General features: G+C 51.0%; 1 protein-coding gene across 1 annotated transcript in view; it reads left to right on the forward strand.

The window, feature by feature from the left end:
* Nucleotides 1-18,824, forward strand: part of LOC133349517 (filamin-A-like) — a 96,846-nt gene that overhangs the window by 66,320 nt on the left and 11,702 nt on the right. Inside the window, 17 exon segments of the mRNA XM_061563043.1 lie at nt 390-560; nt 1,845-1,947; nt 1,949-2,008; nt 2,829-2,989; nt 3,448-3,639; nt 4,352-4,475; nt 4,924-5,080; nt 6,374-6,563; nt 7,891-8,141; nt 9,374-9,458; nt 10,717-10,857; nt 12,575-12,703; nt 13,967-14,140; nt 14,633-14,797; nt 15,641-15,844; nt 16,330-16,482; nt 18,004-18,126. Coding sequence (XP_061419027.1) covers nt 390-560; nt 1,845-1,947; nt 1,949-2,008; nt 2,829-2,989; nt 3,448-3,639; nt 4,352-4,475; nt 4,924-5,080; nt 6,374-6,563; nt 7,891-8,141; nt 9,374-9,458; nt 10,717-10,857; nt 12,575-12,703; nt 13,967-14,140; nt 14,633-14,797; nt 15,641-15,844; nt 16,330-16,482; nt 18,004-18,126 — 2,583 coding nt within the window.

The raw sequence follows: 18,824 nt of genomic DNA on the forward strand, positions 1-18,824 counted from the left end.
GGTCACGTTGACCCACCTACCTTGACCTCCTCATCTTGATCACGAATGTTCTTGTCTCAATCTCCGGTCCTGCCTCTGTGCGATAGCACGGCGGGGAGTTCACTGCGTTACGAACCGAGCAAATCGGGTTCGATTCCCGCTCACGGTCAACACCGGTGACGATAATCTGAACCGGTCCTGGGCCTCCCCTAGATCGAATGAGTACTTGGTGCAATGTGTGAACATCGCCAACTAGGGAGACAAAGGCGGCCGGGCGTGGTGTTGCCCACACACCCCATCGTGCGCTGTGCCGGCCTTCATAGCTGCCCTCTAGCAGCACTTGCCCCAACCGTCTGTCAAGGCTATACGGGGGATCCTTATCTTCGTCTCCCCCCCCCCATCCCATCCAGCGCTGCGGGACGCGGTGTCGGAGTTCGCCGTGGACGCGCGTACCGTCTCGCGCTCCGGCGGGGACCACGTGCGCTGCGCCGTGACGGCGCCGTCGGGCGTCGCCACGGAGGGCAGCGTCACGGACAACCACGATGGCACCTACGCCGTGGAGTACGTGCCCAGGGAGACAGGTGCTGTGTACCCACACAAAGACAAAGATCCTCCCCCCCTTCTAGCTCTGACAGACTGTTGGGGCAAGTCCTGTTAGCGAGCGCCTTTGAAGGCCGGCACCACGCCCGGCTGTCTTTGTCTCCCTAGTGGCGGGTACTTGTTTTAGGCTGAGTCGATCGAGGGGTGGCCCAGGACCAGTTCAGATAACCGTCACTGGTGATGGCCATGAGCAGGAATCGAACTCGGTTCTCCAGGTTTGGAGAGCAGCATGCTAAACACGACACTACCGCTCCCCATGCAAGCACGTACACACATGCACACCAGAGACCAGTTTTTTTATTGAATTGAATTTTTCAGATATTGTTTTTTTAAAGTTTGCCCAATTTCACATGCTTATTTTTACATGTTCAGATTTACATGTATTATCTATTTTCTTTAAATAGAATTGTCTGTGCAAAAGATGTCATCGTTTTAAATATGAATCGTGAATTTTCATTGTTAAAATATAGTTTCATCAGTGAAATTATAACTTCGCTATAAATATTTTCCTTATATCAAAATGGTGCCACATGACGGCACTTTTGGCAGGAAAAGAATGGAAGTGAAACAAAAAGTCTCTTTTATTTTTCTAAATGTCAAATCTAGGAGTTTTATTAATCTGAAATTCAAGAACGCATTCCTTATACACACGTATTCTATATACACATACACACATACAGCAAATACATAAAACATTGACAAATACACACACACATATATGAATGTTTATATTAATTGGTCATAAACGTGTTTTATACTTATAGGGCACCTTACCTTAAGGCGCTTTACATAGTTTAAATTTTAGATGGCAGGGGCGTGCAAGGGCTGAGGAATGAGTGACGTAACAGAGGGCACATAGGGGTCACGGAAGGGCAGGGGAGGGATGGGAAGGGGTGGAGGGAAGAGGGAGGGAATGGCAAATAGAGAAGAGATGAGGCTTTGAGAGAGGAATGAGAGAGGAGATTAAGGAGAAAAACTGCTTCATGTACAGCAGAAGTTAATTTCAGCTAAATGGGCCGGCATGCAACGCTATGCCATACCGAGATTACTCAGAACACCAAACAGTTCCCATTCCTACGCCACGATATTTCCACAGAAGTGAGCACCGCAGTGAACGTGGGCTGGTGCAGGACATATAGTTTTTGTACCGGGGTAACTTCCACATTTCCTTATCGACCACCGCACGGGAGAGTGCGAGCACGCGCTTCACGCGAAGCCATCGCGCTCCCCGCTTCCTCCCCCCCCCCCTCCCACCGGCCCCGCAGGCCTTCACGCGGTCGAGGTGACCTACGCCGGCGCCCGCGTGCCACGCAGCCCGTTCCGCGTCGCCGTGGCGGACGGCTGCGACCCCTCGCGCGTGCTGCGTGCACGGGCCCGGCCTGGAGGGAGGCCTCACTCACCGGGCCAACGTGTTCTCCATCGACACGCGGTGCGTCCCGTTGACACGCCAGCGATCGCCCTCTCTCGCCGGCTGACACCTTTGTTGTTGGTTTTTGGACGAATGAAAATGTTGATTTGATTGCTCCGATTGTGGGTTTGCCATCATGGAATAAAAGACAAAGAGATTCTAGATTTGAAGCTTTCATGACTGCAAGGATTTATATTCTTAGGTTTTTTTCGGTAAAGTCACGTAGGTAAAAAATTAAAATTAATAAAAGTCAAATAAAAATAAATACAAAATCACGACGTTTCAGAGGCAACACAAGCTTTTATTTTACTTTTATTCATTTTAAATTTTTACCTACGTGACTTTACCGAAAAAACCTAAGAAGATAAAGAGATTGGCCCATAACAAGCCTCACAGCGAGCGGTGAATCACCTTGTGTTGGAGAACAGCACTGGAAGATCATGACACAGAACACATTTTCAGAGTCACTCTTTCACTCAAGATGAGTGGGTCTCAAACTTATGTTTGTGACTTCACAATCAAACTTAACACTTAGTTCTCAAAGCAAGAAAATAAAAATAAAAACGAACGTATCCACGTTATTGTAGAGTCATTGGTGACTAAGCTGAGATCATCAGCTCACTTGAAGGCCTCACTTGAATTCGGACCCTGATTTTCAGCAGTGTTGGTACAGTACTCAAACATGCCATTCGCCCCTTGAGCCACCTCAATGTATCAGAAATATTATTGAAAATCTTGACAATTTAACTGCACGGGCACTTGCTGTGCTGCCATCTCCTGGCCACGTCGCAGCACCACAAATCTCTAGGGCACTGATGTTGACGTCGGTGTGTCCGTACAGCGCGGCTGGCTGCGGGGGCTTGGGACTGCACGTGGAGGGCCCTGGCGAGGCGCACGTGGCGTTTGAGGAGGACCCGGAGGGCGGGTTTACCGTGGAGTACCACGCCTCGTCGCCTGGCGAATACCTCTTCCACATCACCTACGGGGGCACGGCCATCACAGGTGACTGCTGGAGTCAACGAATGGTCCGCTTGGTGCATAATATTCCGGACTCCAGTGTCTGTCAGGTGCAGTGGATGTGATGAGTTTTGTGGCTCAGACATAATCACGTTGTCCTCCTCCACCACCACCACCACCACCGATATCACTCACATCACCACCGCCACCACCGATATCACCACTGCCACCACCACTGCCCACATTACCCCTACTACCACCTCCACCACCACCAATATCACCATCACGAATACAGCTGCTGTCACCACCACCACGGTTTCCATTATCATCATCATCTCCACCTCCACCACCACTACCTTCACCACATTCATCAACATTACCACCACAACCACAGTGACCACCACCGACTCCATTGAAACCACCGCCAGTCACTACCTTCACTACCTCCACCGTAGCCATCACCACCACCACCACCCTAACCGCCGTGTCCGCCTCGTGCACAGGGAGCCCGTTTGGCGTGCCGGTGCGGGACGAGGTGAACCCAGCCAAGGTGCGGTGCTCGGGCCCGGGGCTGGGCCTGAGTGCCGGTGGTGGCGTCGTCGGCGCTGTCCGGGCCGGTGCGCCGCAGATGTTCAGCGTCGACTGCAGCCGCGCCGGGGACGCCGCCCTCGACGTCACCGCACAGGGACCGCACGGTACTCCTGGGGGGGGGGGGGGGGGAGGCCTGCCGCCCAAAACATCCTCAGCATTGTAAATTCCGTTCTAGTGTGCCTCTACGTCTTGTGTGCAGCGGTCAGCGCGCTGTGCTACGAACCCGGCGAATCGGGTTAGATTTCCGCTCGTGGCCAACACGGGTGACGATATGATCTGAAGCGGTCCTGGGTGTCCCCTAGGTCGCCTCAGCCTCAAATGAGTCACCTGGTGCGATGTGTAAACATCGTCACGAGGGAGGAAAAGGCTGCCGAGGGTGGCGTCGGCCACCCACCCTCCTCGTGTGCCGTGTCGGCCTTCATAGGTGCCCGCTAGCAGCGCTTGCCTCAACAGTCTTCTCAAGGCTACACGGGGGATTATTTGTGTTTGACTTTGTGTGTGGGGAGTGGTGGACTGGGTTATGAAACCGGCAGCCTTTAAATTGATTTCCAGCTCGGCTAATTGGTGGATACTGATTACGAAACCAGTTTTTGGCCTCGTCTAGGTCTACTCGGCCATAAGTGGGTACCTGGCGCAGTGATAAAACCGCAGGACTGGGAAGGCAAAGGGCATGATGCTGGCCACACCTCCCTTTCATGCGAAGTGGCGGCCTTCTAGAGGCTCCCTGACAGCACCTGTCCCAACAGCATACACAGGGGTTCTGTGTGTGTCTGTGCACGTGTGAGCTCACAAGGCTGCTCATGTGTTTGTACGCAGGCACGCGGGAGCCAGTGGAGGTCGTGCAGGCTGTGGACGGTGTTCACGCCATGACGTACACCCCTTCGCTCGTGGGCCCTTACAGCCTCCACGTCCAGTACGCGGGGCAGGACGTCCCACACAGGTGTGTGACTGCAGTGTGTCTGCGGTGTGTATGCGGTGTGTCTGCAGTGTCTCTTATGTTGTGTATGCAGTGTGTCTGCAGTGTGTCTACATTGTGTCTGCAGTGTGTATGCGGTGTGTCTGCAGTGTGTATATATGTGTATGTTGAACTTTTTTCGCACCGTACATAGCCATCTGGCTGCTATAAATGTCCACACGATGATGATTCGCCACTTCGTTGAGCTATCATTCGTGGCCAGGCGGCTTCCTGAAAAAAGAGCTACATAGCTCAGTGGGCCTTATCTGGTAAAATATAAGTTTCTAATGTATCACCTGCATGCGCGCTCGCCCGCTCACTGGCTACACCTGCGAGTGAGCGTGCAGGCGTTGTGAGTGCCCGTACTGCCGCGCGTACGCGTGTCCCATTTGTGAGCGCCCGTAATGCCACGCTTGTGCTTGTTGTGCCGCAGCCCGTTTGGCGTGGACGTGCTGGCCGCGTACGACGCTGGCCGCGTGCGGGTGAGCGGCTCCGGCGTGAGCGCGGCCGGCGTGCCCGCCAGCCTGCCCACGGACTTCACCATCGACACCCGAGAAGCGGGGGACGCCCCCCTGTCCATCACCATCGTGGTACGCTCCGATTGGCACCGGCGCAGGGCACACTCGTGGCAATGGTCAAGGCTGGAGTGTAATGATGATCCCGATGTATTGGTGGAACCTATGCAAAGTGTCCACGTTGCTTTACTCACCAGAACCAGTTTCTTTTTGATGTAACTGATGTCCACCTTCCATTTGGCGAGTGTCGCCTCTGTAGGTGGTCCTCATGCCACAGGACATCAGTGTTTAGTGTTGTTGGAAAATGTGACAGCCGACAAAGAAACACATATTCTACGTAACGTTATTCTATTGAGTTCAATGTACACATTGTGATATACATTATGCATTCTGGTTGCCTTAATACACATTATATATTTCTTAACTTATCAAATTGCATTTCATATACAATACTTAACATATTCAAATACCTTTACATTGCATTGCATGCTACTTAACCGTATTCTAGTGCGTTTAACATGCGTTAAATAACGCGTACATTTATCGTAGTGCATTTAAAATGAAACGGTTCTCAACTTACCGACTTCCCCACGGCGTTCCACCTCAAATTTGGCGGAAGGTGCTGCTCCCAGCCAGCCGAAAGCAGCCTCTGTGGAGATTCAGTCTCCGATTCGGTTTCTATTCAGATTCGGTTTGAGCGGATCGGATTTTTCTTCCCCGTATAGCCTCTTGCTCTTTCCCGGTACATCGTATCGTCGTACATTTTTTTTTTCTCTCTCACCAGTATGCATTCCAGTGCAACGCTGTCCCTGCTTTAACCGCCGCAGGCCACTGAGAAGTGATGATGCTGTGGAGGCAGATCTAGAAACTTCCCAATTTGGTAAGGAGTTGGGGAGACGGTAGAGGTCGCAACCGGGTACCCGATACCCGTACCCTACCCGATACCCGGCTACCCGTACCCGGCTGGGTACGGGTACGGGTAGCCGTTTGCGACCCTGGTGCGGCCGGGTACGGGTACGGGTAGGCCGTGAGTCACTGGTGAGTAACCGTTTGTCACTCATTTCGGGTATGGGTACGGGTAGGGAACGGGTACCTGTACCCGGCCGGGTACGGGTACCCATTTGCGACCCTGGTGCGGCCGGGTATGGGTACGGGTACGGAATCAAAACCCGTTTGCGACCTCTGGGAGACGGTCCTGAAACTTCAAGCCAATTAAACCGGGCCCTACTTTAATAACAATAACGATTTAAACATATATTTTCCTCTGGTAAATATCAATAAAATACCAATTTTCGCGTTTTCAAGAGACGGAAGATGATGGCCATGATTACTGCTGCTAATGACCCGTTTGCTGTTGCTGGACGCTAGGACCCTGACGGTTGCCCGCGCCGCGCCCGCGTGCTGGACGGAGGGGACGGCCTGTTCTCGGTGTCGTACCTGCCGGACGTTGCCGGTCGCTACTCGGTGGCTGTCGGCTACGGCACGGATGAGGTTCCCGGCAGCCCCTTCCCCGTGCACGCCTTCGCCACAGGGGATGCCTCCAAGTGCTTCCTGGCCGGTGCGCGTCGCCCTGGCAACTGAGAGCCTGAGCCAAAGAACTAGCACTGAACCCGAGCTATAAAACATAACCATTAAACCCCTAACCCTGAACCCCTGACCCTAACCCTGAACTCTAACCTGAAACGCTAACTTTTCAACGAAGCCTCATCCCGAACGGTCAACTCAAACCGTAAGTCCTTAACGTAAACACCTAACCCTAAACTGAGAGGTTGCAATTCAGGTAACTCTTGCAAATGGGACTATCCTGGTGTCTTGCGTTCTTACTTACCTGGTTAAAACAAAACAACACTGACTGAAGTAAAATGACTCATCGGATAGTGTAACTTTAAACTCTAACCATCAACATCTTTTAGTGACCAGGTCACTTTTGCCAACGATAATTTCCTTGTCTCTTGAGTTCTGGCTTGGTTAAAGTATAATGATAAACTATAAAGCCTCACTGAGTCTCAAGACGTGTCTCCAAGAGGCTCCTGCATAAGAATGTCTGATCACTTCCTTACGAAGTATTTTCACTTGACGGAGGAAATCATGATACACAGAGAATACCCACACATATCAGATACGTTTTCATACAAACCACGTACATTGTAAAATGGAATAACCGCAAAAGGTGGCTGAGAGATCAACCACCAACTTTCTGCGTTTACACCTGCTGGCCAAATCATAGCAATCCATGTGATCCTCAGTGACCTTTGAGTGAATCACCAACCGCACCTCTGTGGATTACAGGCATGTGCCCCCACGCCCAGAAATGTACTTCCGTGATGCATATACCGAGGTGGGCACACACGTGTAACGAGGTGGCACGTGGCCTTTCGTTGTGCCTTCTGCAGAGTTAAGTCTGAAGTAGGGACGAGTTTTGGATTTAAATTGTTGAAATATCGGCTTTTCAGTTAAAAATTTACTACATTTTGTTTAACTTGCATTGTTTATGCACTAAATGTAATGAGATTTGTAATGTGTAACTAATAATCACTCCATTCTATATTTCGCCATGACGTTCCACCAGTAAAATAATGTTATTTTTGACATGGAAACATGGAAACATGAATATCTCTATTACTGAAGCACATTTTTGTGTAACGGGATGCAACTTTGTATCGGGAAGAACGCGGAAGTGGTGCCATAGAAGTGACGTCACTTCCTGCGACGTCACAATTCCGGATCATCCAAACTGCCGCATCTTGGTTCGAATTTTTAAAATGTTTTTATTATTAATCCGAGAATTTAGAATCCGTCCCTCGCCTGAAACATTAACCGCGAGTCTTCTGCTACCATTCCTCGAGTCAGAGTGCCGCCATCTCCCCTCCCCGGCGTGACAACAGACGGGGGCCCGGGCCCAGCCATTCAAATCGGCGAGCCCACGCTGGTGCTGGTGAACGCCAAGGAAGCCGGGCGCGGCAAGGTGACGTGCCGCGTGCTCACGCCCGAGCAGCTCGAGCTGGACGTGGACGTGGTGGAGAACGCCGCCGACGGAACCTTCAGCATCGTGTTCACGGCCACCCAGCCCGGGCCGTACGTCATCGCCGTGCGCTTCGGGGGCCAGCTCATCCCCAACTGCCCCTTCCACGTGCTGGTGAGAACCCCCCCCGCTCGCCCGCCGAACCCGGCCCCCCACCCCCAGACGAGTCGCGCAGCTCACCTCTCTGTGACGGAACCCTGTGACGGCACGGGGCTCAGGAACGTGGTCGTAACGACAGCAGCAACTGCAACAAATTGTAAGAAATACTAAAAAGTACACACGGAAGCACGGAGAGATGCGAACTTGCAATCCCACTGAGAGGCAGATAGGCTAATTGATGTTATTGACACTGTTAACAACATTAAGTGGGGGTCCCTGTCCACATCCCCCACCTTGGTTAGAAAATTAACCCTTTATACCACCTTCATAAGCTCCTGTTGAGGAGTGAAGCCACTCCAGACGGACCAACCCTCCCTGCACATACGCTGTGTCCTCTATTGTGACCGTTAAAATGGGTAGCGAGTAAAAAAGAAAGAAAGACAGTGGGCTTGGGCAGGACTCACCGCTCGTTGGGGCAATATCCGATGGTCAAAAATGATGACAGGGTTACAGCTCTGTAATTTCAATACTCACGCCACTGCTGGAGGAAGAGTCCTCTGCGAGAGGGAGCTCTGGAGAGAGCTCCTTGAGAAAGCATCTTGCCCACTCTTCCACACTGGCGAGACTCATCTTGCGAGAGGTGGGAGTAACCACACTTTACCCCACCACATATGACCTGCCCATTGACTAATTGTAATTACCTGTGATAATAACAATTACGTTAGAATGATCTGCCAGCTACCATTGCGCTGTGCTGCTATAACAACCTGCCAAATTAGAAAATTCGCCTGCAAATGACTGTTGGGACTATACATAGCAATCTTCGCTCTCCTGATGGCAGACTCATGCCTCAGGTCACTCGCAAATTATCCTATCCTGGTCTCCTGAGCTTCTCACTTGGTGAAACAAAATGAAATTAAAACTAATCCTAAACTAAACTATAAAACTAGACACTTTTATTTCACCAGATAAGGCCCACTGAGCTACATAGCTCTTTTTCAGAAGCGATCTGGCCACAATTGATAGCCCAACGAAGTGGCTTATCACGTGGACATGTATAGCAGCCAAATACTCTGAACGCGTGTTGATTCCAAATGCTACTGTGTTGCCGAGTGTCCGTTGCAACCACCTACCCCACCGCTCGCGACCTGCACCTCCGATTAGCACGGTTGGCTATGTGCGGTGCGAAAGGAGTTCGACGTACATACATACAGTACAGCCTTCGCCCCTGCCCTGTTTTGATGCAGGCGATGAGTGAGGACATCTCGACGGAGTCGCTGAGACCATTCCACCTGGTTGTCCCCTTCTCTCTGCGCAAGGGACACATTACGGGCAAGTACCCGCTGCAGCCTCGGCCTCCCCTTTGCATCCTACGTGGCTCGGAGTGCCGCAAAACACCACCCGGTGGCATTTGCATTCGAACGCGTGTCTGTCTGCCTCGTGCGAGTAGGGTTAATTTGCTTTAAAATAGAATGAAGCTGCAGAACGCCGGTATCTCTGGACGTCATCGGGGTAGGACAAGAGCCCTTACCCACACACTGGTCGAAACAATGATATACTCGTGACTCGTGATGAAGATGGCATCGTCGTCGCATTTTTTTACGGAAATAAATTAATTGGACGTGCGCACATTTTTACCATTGCACGTGTGCAAATACACCTGTCACGTGTCACACATCTCGGTTGTTTTTATAATGGGGGGAAATTAGGAGTGGTCTAAATGTTGAAGCGGTTAGAAAATTATTAAAATAATTGCTGCTTTTTTTTATCCCAATTATATTTCAATGTTGCTCAAAGTGTCGTGGCATCACGCAAATATGTTTTATAGTTTAGAAGTCTTTTAGAAAGTGATGCAAACTCATTCTTCTTAGTGTGCTGATTTAATAAGTACCACTTCATGGTACCTCAACATTGGTTACCCGATCGGGCATGAACTGTGGAAGTGCTACCACTGTCTCTGGGCTATGCTTGTTTGAGCATAGAGTCACTTTATTTTGGGGTTTTTTTACGTCCAGAAACTCCTCACTGATTCTCAGGACTCTTTTTCAGGAGGGTCCTGCATTGGGAGGTTTGGCCATTTCTCTGTTAACCCTTTCCCGTTTCGAGTCGCCTACAAGTTGCTGGTTGGGTCCCATTCACCGCTGCATCTGGGAAGCATAGCGCCGTTGTTCTTAAAGTTGTGCTCACCGTTGAGAACTGTAGCGACACGACTGCACTCTATGATTTCTGTCACCTAACTGTGCTACATGCTCTCTCTCATCGCCTTGTCGGAGCCTCAGTACATCTTCCGACCTGAAGATATACCGACAAACTGACTACGTACACGTACGTCATCAGTTTTACGTCATCAGAATGGGAAAGGTTTAAGCAGCATTTTTGTCTGTGGAAGGAAACTGCAGTACCTGGAGAAAACCCACACGTGGATTACACGCATGTTTCACACATGTGGGTTCATGAACATCTCTGCTCTACTGCCATTTCCTGTCCGCCGTGCAGCCCGGCACGTGTGGGAGATTCACAGAACCCGCGTGGCTCCACCAAAACACTTCATGCCTTGCTGGCGGCTCACAGTTGCGCGGGTGTTTGGCAGGCGAGGTGCACATGCCGTCCGGCAAGAAGGCCAGCCCCAGGATCATCGACAACAGAGACGGAACCATGAGCGTCAGCTTTGCCCCGATCGAGAAGGGGCTGCACGAGATGGACATCAAATACAATGGGCACCACATCCCAGGTGAGTTAGAATGTATGGGAAGTGGTAGTGTAACGGTTAGAGCATCGCGCTGCACTACGAATCCGGCGACCCGAGTTCGATTCTCGCTCGCGACCAACACCAGTGATGACTGGTCCTGGGCCTCCCCTAGGTCGATTCACCCATTGCGATGTGTAGACATCGCCACTAGGGAGACAAAGGTGGCAGGGTGTGGTGTTGGCCACCTCACCTCCTCGTGTGCCGTGCCAGCCATCATAGGTGCTCACTAACACCAGTCTGTGCAGGCTATACGGGGGATCTTTGTACATATCCAACTGTGCTGATTGGAGGTGCAGGGGAAGGACAACAAACTAAACACAAAAAAACTGTTCTAAAGAAATGTCAATCTGGATGATTTTAAAGTGCATAACTTGGCTTCCTCACATCGGAAGAAAGAGCATTCCCAATGGCTGCAGAAGTGCGTCTGAAAGCGCGATGCAGTGACCACCTTTGTTCGATGGTTAACCAAAAGCCGCCGCTGTGAGGATGACCGCAGTTTGCGTGATGGGGGTTTATGCTTATTCTTAGGTTTTTTCGGTTAAGTCACGTAAGTAAAACATCCAAAATAAAAATATGTTTTACTTACGTGACTTAACCGAAAAAACCTAAGAATATGAATCTTTGCAGTCACGAAAGCTTCAAATCTGGGGTTTATGCTCCTTGATGAGGACATCTGGATGTGTCATGCAGGGATTCCAAAACGATCAACCGCGTCACGCGTTTACACATTCACCGGTCTTCTGCGTTCGAACACACATTTAGTCGTTACTTGCTGCACATGCCTGATATTTAGTAAACATGTTCTCTATGGCAGCGCAAGCTCTACTTCAAATTAAGATATAGGGATTGCATTTGTGTATATGTACGTGTGTATCTCGTGACAAAGTTCCCCCATGTAGCCTATGACATACTGTTTGGGCAAGTGTGGTTATCGAGCACCTTGGAAGGCCTCCATGGCACATGAAGAGGCGGGTGGCCAGGACCAGGCCCGAGCACTTTTTCTCCCTGGTGCTGATTTTTAGACAGCGTACCAGTCGCTCGTTTAAGGCAAATTCGACCGAGGAGAGGCCCAGGACCAGTTAAAAAATTCACGAGTGATGTTTCGCCGTGAGTGTGTCATCGGGTTCGTCTCGCAGTGCACCTTTACATGACCTCTTATGTGAGGTATAGATTAGTGAATCACATGAAGATAAATGTGTTCATTAGTCTTCAGACATGTCACCGTATGTAATTGATTTGTATTTGAACAGAGATTGGTCAATGCATAAATGTGCCTGGTGGGTCCCGAGGACTGGAGTTTTGCAAATCCTGGTATCAAACATCTGTGTGCGGTGAATGGCTGTCCCGGGGTATGTGTGTCTGTGCATGAGCGTGAGCAGCATTGGCCCGGTGGTTCGTCAGCTAAGCTGCAAACCGGGCGGCATGAGTTCAATTCTCGGCCATGGCCAACACCCGTGGAAGTCGTATCCGAACCCTTCCTGGGGTTTTCGTAGGTCGACTCCATCTTAAATGAGTACTTAGTGGAGTGTTTGAACATCAGAACCGTGAAAACAAAGGCAGCCAGGTGTGGTACTGGCGACGCCGAACCCTTGGGTGCCGTGATGATCTTCACAGATCCTGGTTAACAGCACTTGCCCCAACAGGGTTGATGGCTGTACGGGGGATCTTCATCTTTGTCGTTTACACGCCGCACATACAGGCAGCCCCTTGCAGTTCTACGTGGATGAGATGGACGGGCCGAGTGTGACCGCGTATGGGCCCGGCCTGAGCCACGGAATAGTCGGCAAGCACGCGGCCTTCACCATCGACACCAAGGATGCAGGCGAAGGTACCCACTCCATCACGAGCTTCATCATGATCATCATCATCAGCAGCAGCAGCACCGACGTAGACATCAACACCGTCGTCGTTATCATCTTTGTCAACGTCACTGTCATCAGCACTGTCACTGTTGTCATTATCGTCATGATCAAGAGCAACACTGTCATCATTAGGATTGTATTCATCATCGTGATCTGCAGCATCATCATCATCGTTATTATCATTCATTATTTTAATGGATCGGCTCTGCACAAAAGATTAATTTGAGCGTCTCATCTAGGTCGCCATATCGATTAAGGAAATATTTGTTTATGCACATCTAAATATAAAAGATTAAGCAATGCATCCGTGTTTAGTCCAAAAATCCTGATGAATGGCCCAACATTTGCGGATCCAATCTAACTCGTGTGACAATAACAGTTTGAATTTCATGGTAGGAAGTCATAGCCTATGACCATATCAGCAAGAATATGCCCGATAAATTCTGGTCAAAGTCACCACCGTGCATACAGATGGTGTTGAGGCTGCTGCTGACTTACGTTGCCAGCCGAGGGTGGTGTAGAAAACATCCTTCATTGTACTGTTCTATATTTCAGAATATATGCTCCCTGCCTTCACCATCCCACACTGATCAGAGTGGTGAAATATGGTCAAATAATTCCCATGATCTGCACGGCATGGGGAGGGCCTGATCCAGAAGTGGATTGACAAATTGGCTGCGCATGCAAATTAAGTTGATAAATCCGCAGCCAATGACATTATGTAGATCAGCTTGTCATTGCATACATAAATACGCTTTGTCATCCAGAAGTGCCTTGACGAAAACGGCGGTACACGTCCACACACACACAAAAATCCAAAGATCCCCTGTATAGCCTTAACAGACTGTTGGGGCAAGTGCTGTTAGCGAGCACCTATGAAGGCCGGCACGGCACACGAGGGGGTGGGTGGCCAACACCACGCCCGGCCGCCTTTGTCTCCCTAGCGGCGATGTTTACACATCGCACTAGGTACTCATTTTAGGCTGAGTCGACCTAGGGGAGGCCCGGGACCGGTTTAGATAATCGTCACTGGTGTTGGCCGTGAGCGGGAATCGAACTCGGGTCGCCGGGTTCATAGCGCAGCGCGCTAACCGCTACACTATCGCTCCCCACACTCACACACACATACACACACGCACGTACACACACACACACGCGGTGTGACAGACAGGGAAACGTGCCTGTGGTTATCACGGTTGATACTATTCCTCACGTTGTGGTGGCGTCAGGCGGGCTGTCGCTGGCAGTGGAGGGCCCCTCCAAGGCTGAGATCTCGTGCCAGGACAACAAGGATGGCACCTGCTCCGTGTCCTACCTGCCCACCGCCCCCGGGGACTACAGCATCGCCGTCAAGTTCGCTGGGCAGCACATCCCCGGAAGCCCGTACATGGCTCGCATAACCGGTACACGCAAAGACAACGTTTTCCGCCGTGTAGCCTTAACAGACCGTAGGAGCAAGTGCTGTTAGCGAGCACCTATGAAAGCCGGCACGGCACACGAGTGGCGATGTTTGCACAACGCACCAGGTGCTCATTTGAGGCTGAGTCGACCTAGGGGAGGCCTAGGACCGGTTCATATAATCGTTACTGATGTTGGCCGTGAGCAGGGTCTGTAGCGCAGCGGGGTTTGTAGTGTAGCGTGCTGAACCGCTTCACTACCGGACACGTGATGACAAAGAACCGCGGCATAGTCTACACGGTCGACGACGACAATGGGCAAGTACTGTTAGCGAGCGCTTACGGAGGCCGGCGCGGCGCACGATGGCGCAGCGCAACCAGCACCGCCGGTGCCACTCAGGACTCAGGGGCCCGGTCTTGCGTACCAAGCCACCGGGTCCCCCCCCCCCCCCCCCCCCCCCCCGATGGCGGAACCGAGGCCCTCTCGTTCCGTTGCAGGGGAGGACAGCCTGCGCGCGTCGCTGCTGAGCCGCGGCTCCACGCACGACGTGTCGCTGCGCATCCCCGACGGCACGGACCCCGCGCTGCTCACGGCCAACATCGCCGCGCCGTCGGGGCGCCAGGACGCGTGCCTCCTCAAGAGGCTCGACGACGGGCAGATCGGTACGAAGGGGCCGGCGCCCGATGGTCGTTAACCCCGCCGGCAACGGCGGCGGCATTTGTCACCGCCGCTGCTGATGCCGCCGCCATCTCAGATGCTGCCGCTGGCATCATCGGTGACATCTCTACCGCTACTTTCTCATTTCTTTAGAGCTGCTTTTTGTGTTTAGTTTGTTGTCGTTCCCCCGCGCCTATGATTAGCACGATTGGCTATGTACGGTGCGAAAGAAGGTCGACGTACGTACGCACTTCTTCCGTGCAGCTGTTATCTCCACCACTTACTGCTGACTGGAAATTGTGCTCTGGGTTCATAGAGCAGTATGCCCACCACTGCACCAACTGCTCCCCACATAAACACAAAATCACATATGAAGTACTCACTAACAGAGACAAAGACAGACAACTCTTGTATAGCCTTCACGGAAGGTTGAAGAAAGTGCTGTTAACGAGCACCTGTTTATGCCGTCACAGCACAGAAGGGGGTGGGTGACCAGCACCATGCCTGGCTGTCTTTGTCTCGCCAATGCGCGAGGTCTTTGAGTTAACGAGGGGACGGCCAGGGCCAGTTCAGATATTCGCCACTGATGTTGACCATGAGCAGGAATTGAACTCAGGTCACCGGGTTCATTGCCCAGTGCGTTAATCACTACTCCCCACATTTCCGCACCTTCAGTTCATACGGTTGGTTACGTATGGTGCAAAAGAAGTTCAACATACATACACAAAGACAAATATCCCCTGCATAGCCTTTAACAGGCTGTTTAGCACCTATGAAGGCGAGCACGGCGCGCGTACACGTACACGTGTAAATCCGCTGTTCCCCCTTGCCGCTCCGTGTGCCCGCAGGGATCTCGTTCAGCCCCAAGGAGGTGGGCGAGCACCTGGTGAGCGTCCGCGAGGGCGGCCGCCACGTCCCCAGCAGTCCGTTCCGCGTGGCGGTCGGCGCCTCCGAGGTGGGGGACGCGCGGCGTGTGCGCGCCAGCGGCCTCGGCCTGGAGGAGGCTCGCACGTGCGAGGCGGCCGAGTTCATCGTGGACACGCGATACGCCGGTGAGAGGCGCCGCCCGCCGCCACCGTGTCGCCTGGTGTGCAGGAGGTCGTGGGTTCAATCCTGACCCTGACGCCTGCTGGATATTAGGAGTTCGCATGCTTTCCCCGTGGTCGCGTGTGGATTTTTCTCTGGGTCCTCCGCTTTTTCCCTCCACGTTTAGTAACGTGCGTTCGGGTTAGTTGGCTGCTATGAATTTCCACGTGATAAGTCACTTCGTTGAGTTAAAACTTGTGGCCAGCTCGCTTATGAAAAAAAGCTTTATTGCTCAGTGGGCCTTAACTGGTAAAATCTAATGTTGAGTTATTGTTGAATAGTTTACATTGCTCACTACGGAATAAATTCTTCATTATCATCATCATCATAATGATTTCACGGTATCTGCTCGCTCTCGAAAAGAGGGAACGTCTCGCAGCCGCGTGGAGGAACCACAGTCTGTCAAGGGCTACACGGCGGGGCGGATATTTGTCTGTGTGCGGGAGGGCAGGATTCGGCAGCATGTGTGTGTCCATGGAGGGGCCGAGCCGTGTGGAGCTGCACTGCGAGGACCTGGAGGACGGGCGCTGCCGTGTGTGCTACTGCCCCCCCGAGCCCGGCACTTACCACCTCGCTATCAAGTTTGCCGAGGAGCAGATACCCGGTACACGGCCGCGTCGTGCACCGGCGGATCCCAGCGAAACAACATTGGCAGACACACGTGCAGAGAGAGGCACTTTGTGTGTGTCTCTCTCTGCGTGTGTGTCTGCTGTTTCCGTGTCTGTGTTTCACCATTCATTCTTACCTGATGATGGTTGCTTGTGTTGCAACCGAAACGTCGTTTTCCATTATTATTTTATTTTATTTTCTACGTGACTTTACCGAAAGAACCAAAGAGTATAGATATACATATTTTGTGTCTTTTCTTATACAATACAATGACTATGCTGGGTTTCCCATAACATGTTTTGCTTAATTAAGTGCCATTATTTGAATGAAATGTTGGTAATATTGAAAGGACAAATAAATTGTATATATCCCTTAAAATCATATTCCACTCGTGATCATGAAAAATGTAGTTGCGTCCTTTTTGTTTCATCAAGTAAATGCATTTTGGATGCGGTGAGTGCGTTTTAAGTTGGAACGAGCTACAAGTGATGGATTCCATCCAATTAGACGGCTCTAATTAGAACACTAGCGTAAAACCAACGCATAAATCACATTAAACGATGGGATTAGTGGCCCTTACAGAGAAACGATTCTGTTTGGAAAACCCTCATCAACTTATGCAAATACATTTCGACTCAAAGAGGCTGAGTAATTTATCGTACATCCTAATGGATAACCAGCGATTGCAATACATTTCGAAAAGCATCTGAAGACGATTACTCCATCTAAAGAAGCTGTTACGTGACCGGGTGGGCCGCACAGCTGTTTTATTCATTTTCCCAAATGAGAATCCACTGCCATTTCCGCAATGCCACTCGTAGCCGTGCCTGTTGACTCGTGTGTTCACGTGTGGTGCTGTGTGTGCATGTGTGCGTGTGTATATATGGATTGGTAGCATGGAGTTAAGCGCACTGCGCTTACAAACCCAGGATCCCGAGTTTGATTCCTAACACCAGTGGAGAATATCTTATCCAGTCCTAGGCCTCCCTACAGTCAATTCAGCCTTTGTATGAGTGCTTGGTACAGTTTGTAAACATCATCACTTAGGAGACAAAGGTGGTCGGGCATGGTGCTGGCCACCCGTCCCTTCTTGTGCCATGCCGGCCTTCACAGGAGCTCGCTAACTGCAATTCCCCCAACAGACTGTGTAGGCTACGCGTAAGATCTTTGTCTTTGTGTGTGTGCTGATGTGTGGGGAGCGGTAGTGTAGTGGTTAGCGCGCTGCACTATGAACCTGGCGCGGGTTCGATTCCCGCTCACGGCTAACACCAGTGACGATTTTCTGAACCGGTCCTGGGCCTCTCCTAGGTCGACTCAGCCTTAAATGAGTACCTGGTTCAGTGTGTAAACATCGCCACTGGGGAGACAAAGGCGGTCGGGCGTGGTGCTGGCCACCCACCCCCTCGTGTACCGTTCCGGCCTTCATAGGTGCTCGCTAACAGCACTTGCCTCTACAGTCCGTTAAGGCTATACGGGGGATCTTTGTCTTTATCTTTGTGTGTGCATCCGCGTGCAGGCAGCCCATTCACGGTGCTGGTGAGTGGACCCGGGCGACAGAAGGAGGAGGTCTCCCTGTTGCAGGCGGCTGTCCCCGTTGCTGCCGTGGGCAGCACGTGCAGCCTGCCCCTGGCCATACCAGGTGAGGCTGCCCCCCTGTGCTCATGAATAATTCATAATCAACGTTTTTGGGTTAGATCGCGTTATTGATAAATGTGTCCTAACCCTGCACCACCCGACACGGCCAATCAGCAAAAAAGTGTCACGTTGACTAAAGACAAATAGTTCACTGCTTTGGCCCACCGGTGTGTTGGAGAATGAATCCACAACATTTACAATTTATCCAGCATCATCGGGCAATTCACTATTCTGGCGAATTGCCCGATGATGCTGGATGCAATTACCAGCGAAACGTCGTACTCAAAAATTGTAAATGTTGTGGATTCACTCTTCAACACACCGGTGTGCGAAAGCAGTGAACTATTTGTCTTTTGTCAACGTGACACTTTTTTGCTGATTGGCCGTGTCGGGTGGTGGAGGGTTACGACACATTTATAAATATCGCGATCTAACCCAAAAACGTTTATTATGAATAATATTGGTCGCGAAATGCTACGTGTTAAACGGACTAATGAATAAGTGTCTGGCCTTCCAGCGTTCTTTAAAACAGAAACATTTTGGAAAAAATAATTTTGGTACAGGGTTTATGTAGCATAATGAAACTAAAACTCAACAATTTTTTATTTTACCAGTTAAGGCCCACTGAGCAATAAAGCTTTTTTTCATAAACGAGCTGGCCACAAATTTTAGCTCAACGAAGTGGCTTATCACGTGGAAATT

Source organism: Lethenteron reissneri, chromosome 30 (genome assembly GCF_015708825.2).
Source record: "Lethenteron reissneri isolate LAM-NWPU_2019-01 chromosome 30, ASM1570882v1, whole genome shotgun sequence".
Taxonomy (NCBI): Eukaryota; Metazoa; Chordata; class Hyperoartia; order Petromyzontiformes; family Petromyzontidae; genus Lethenteron; species Lethenteron reissneri.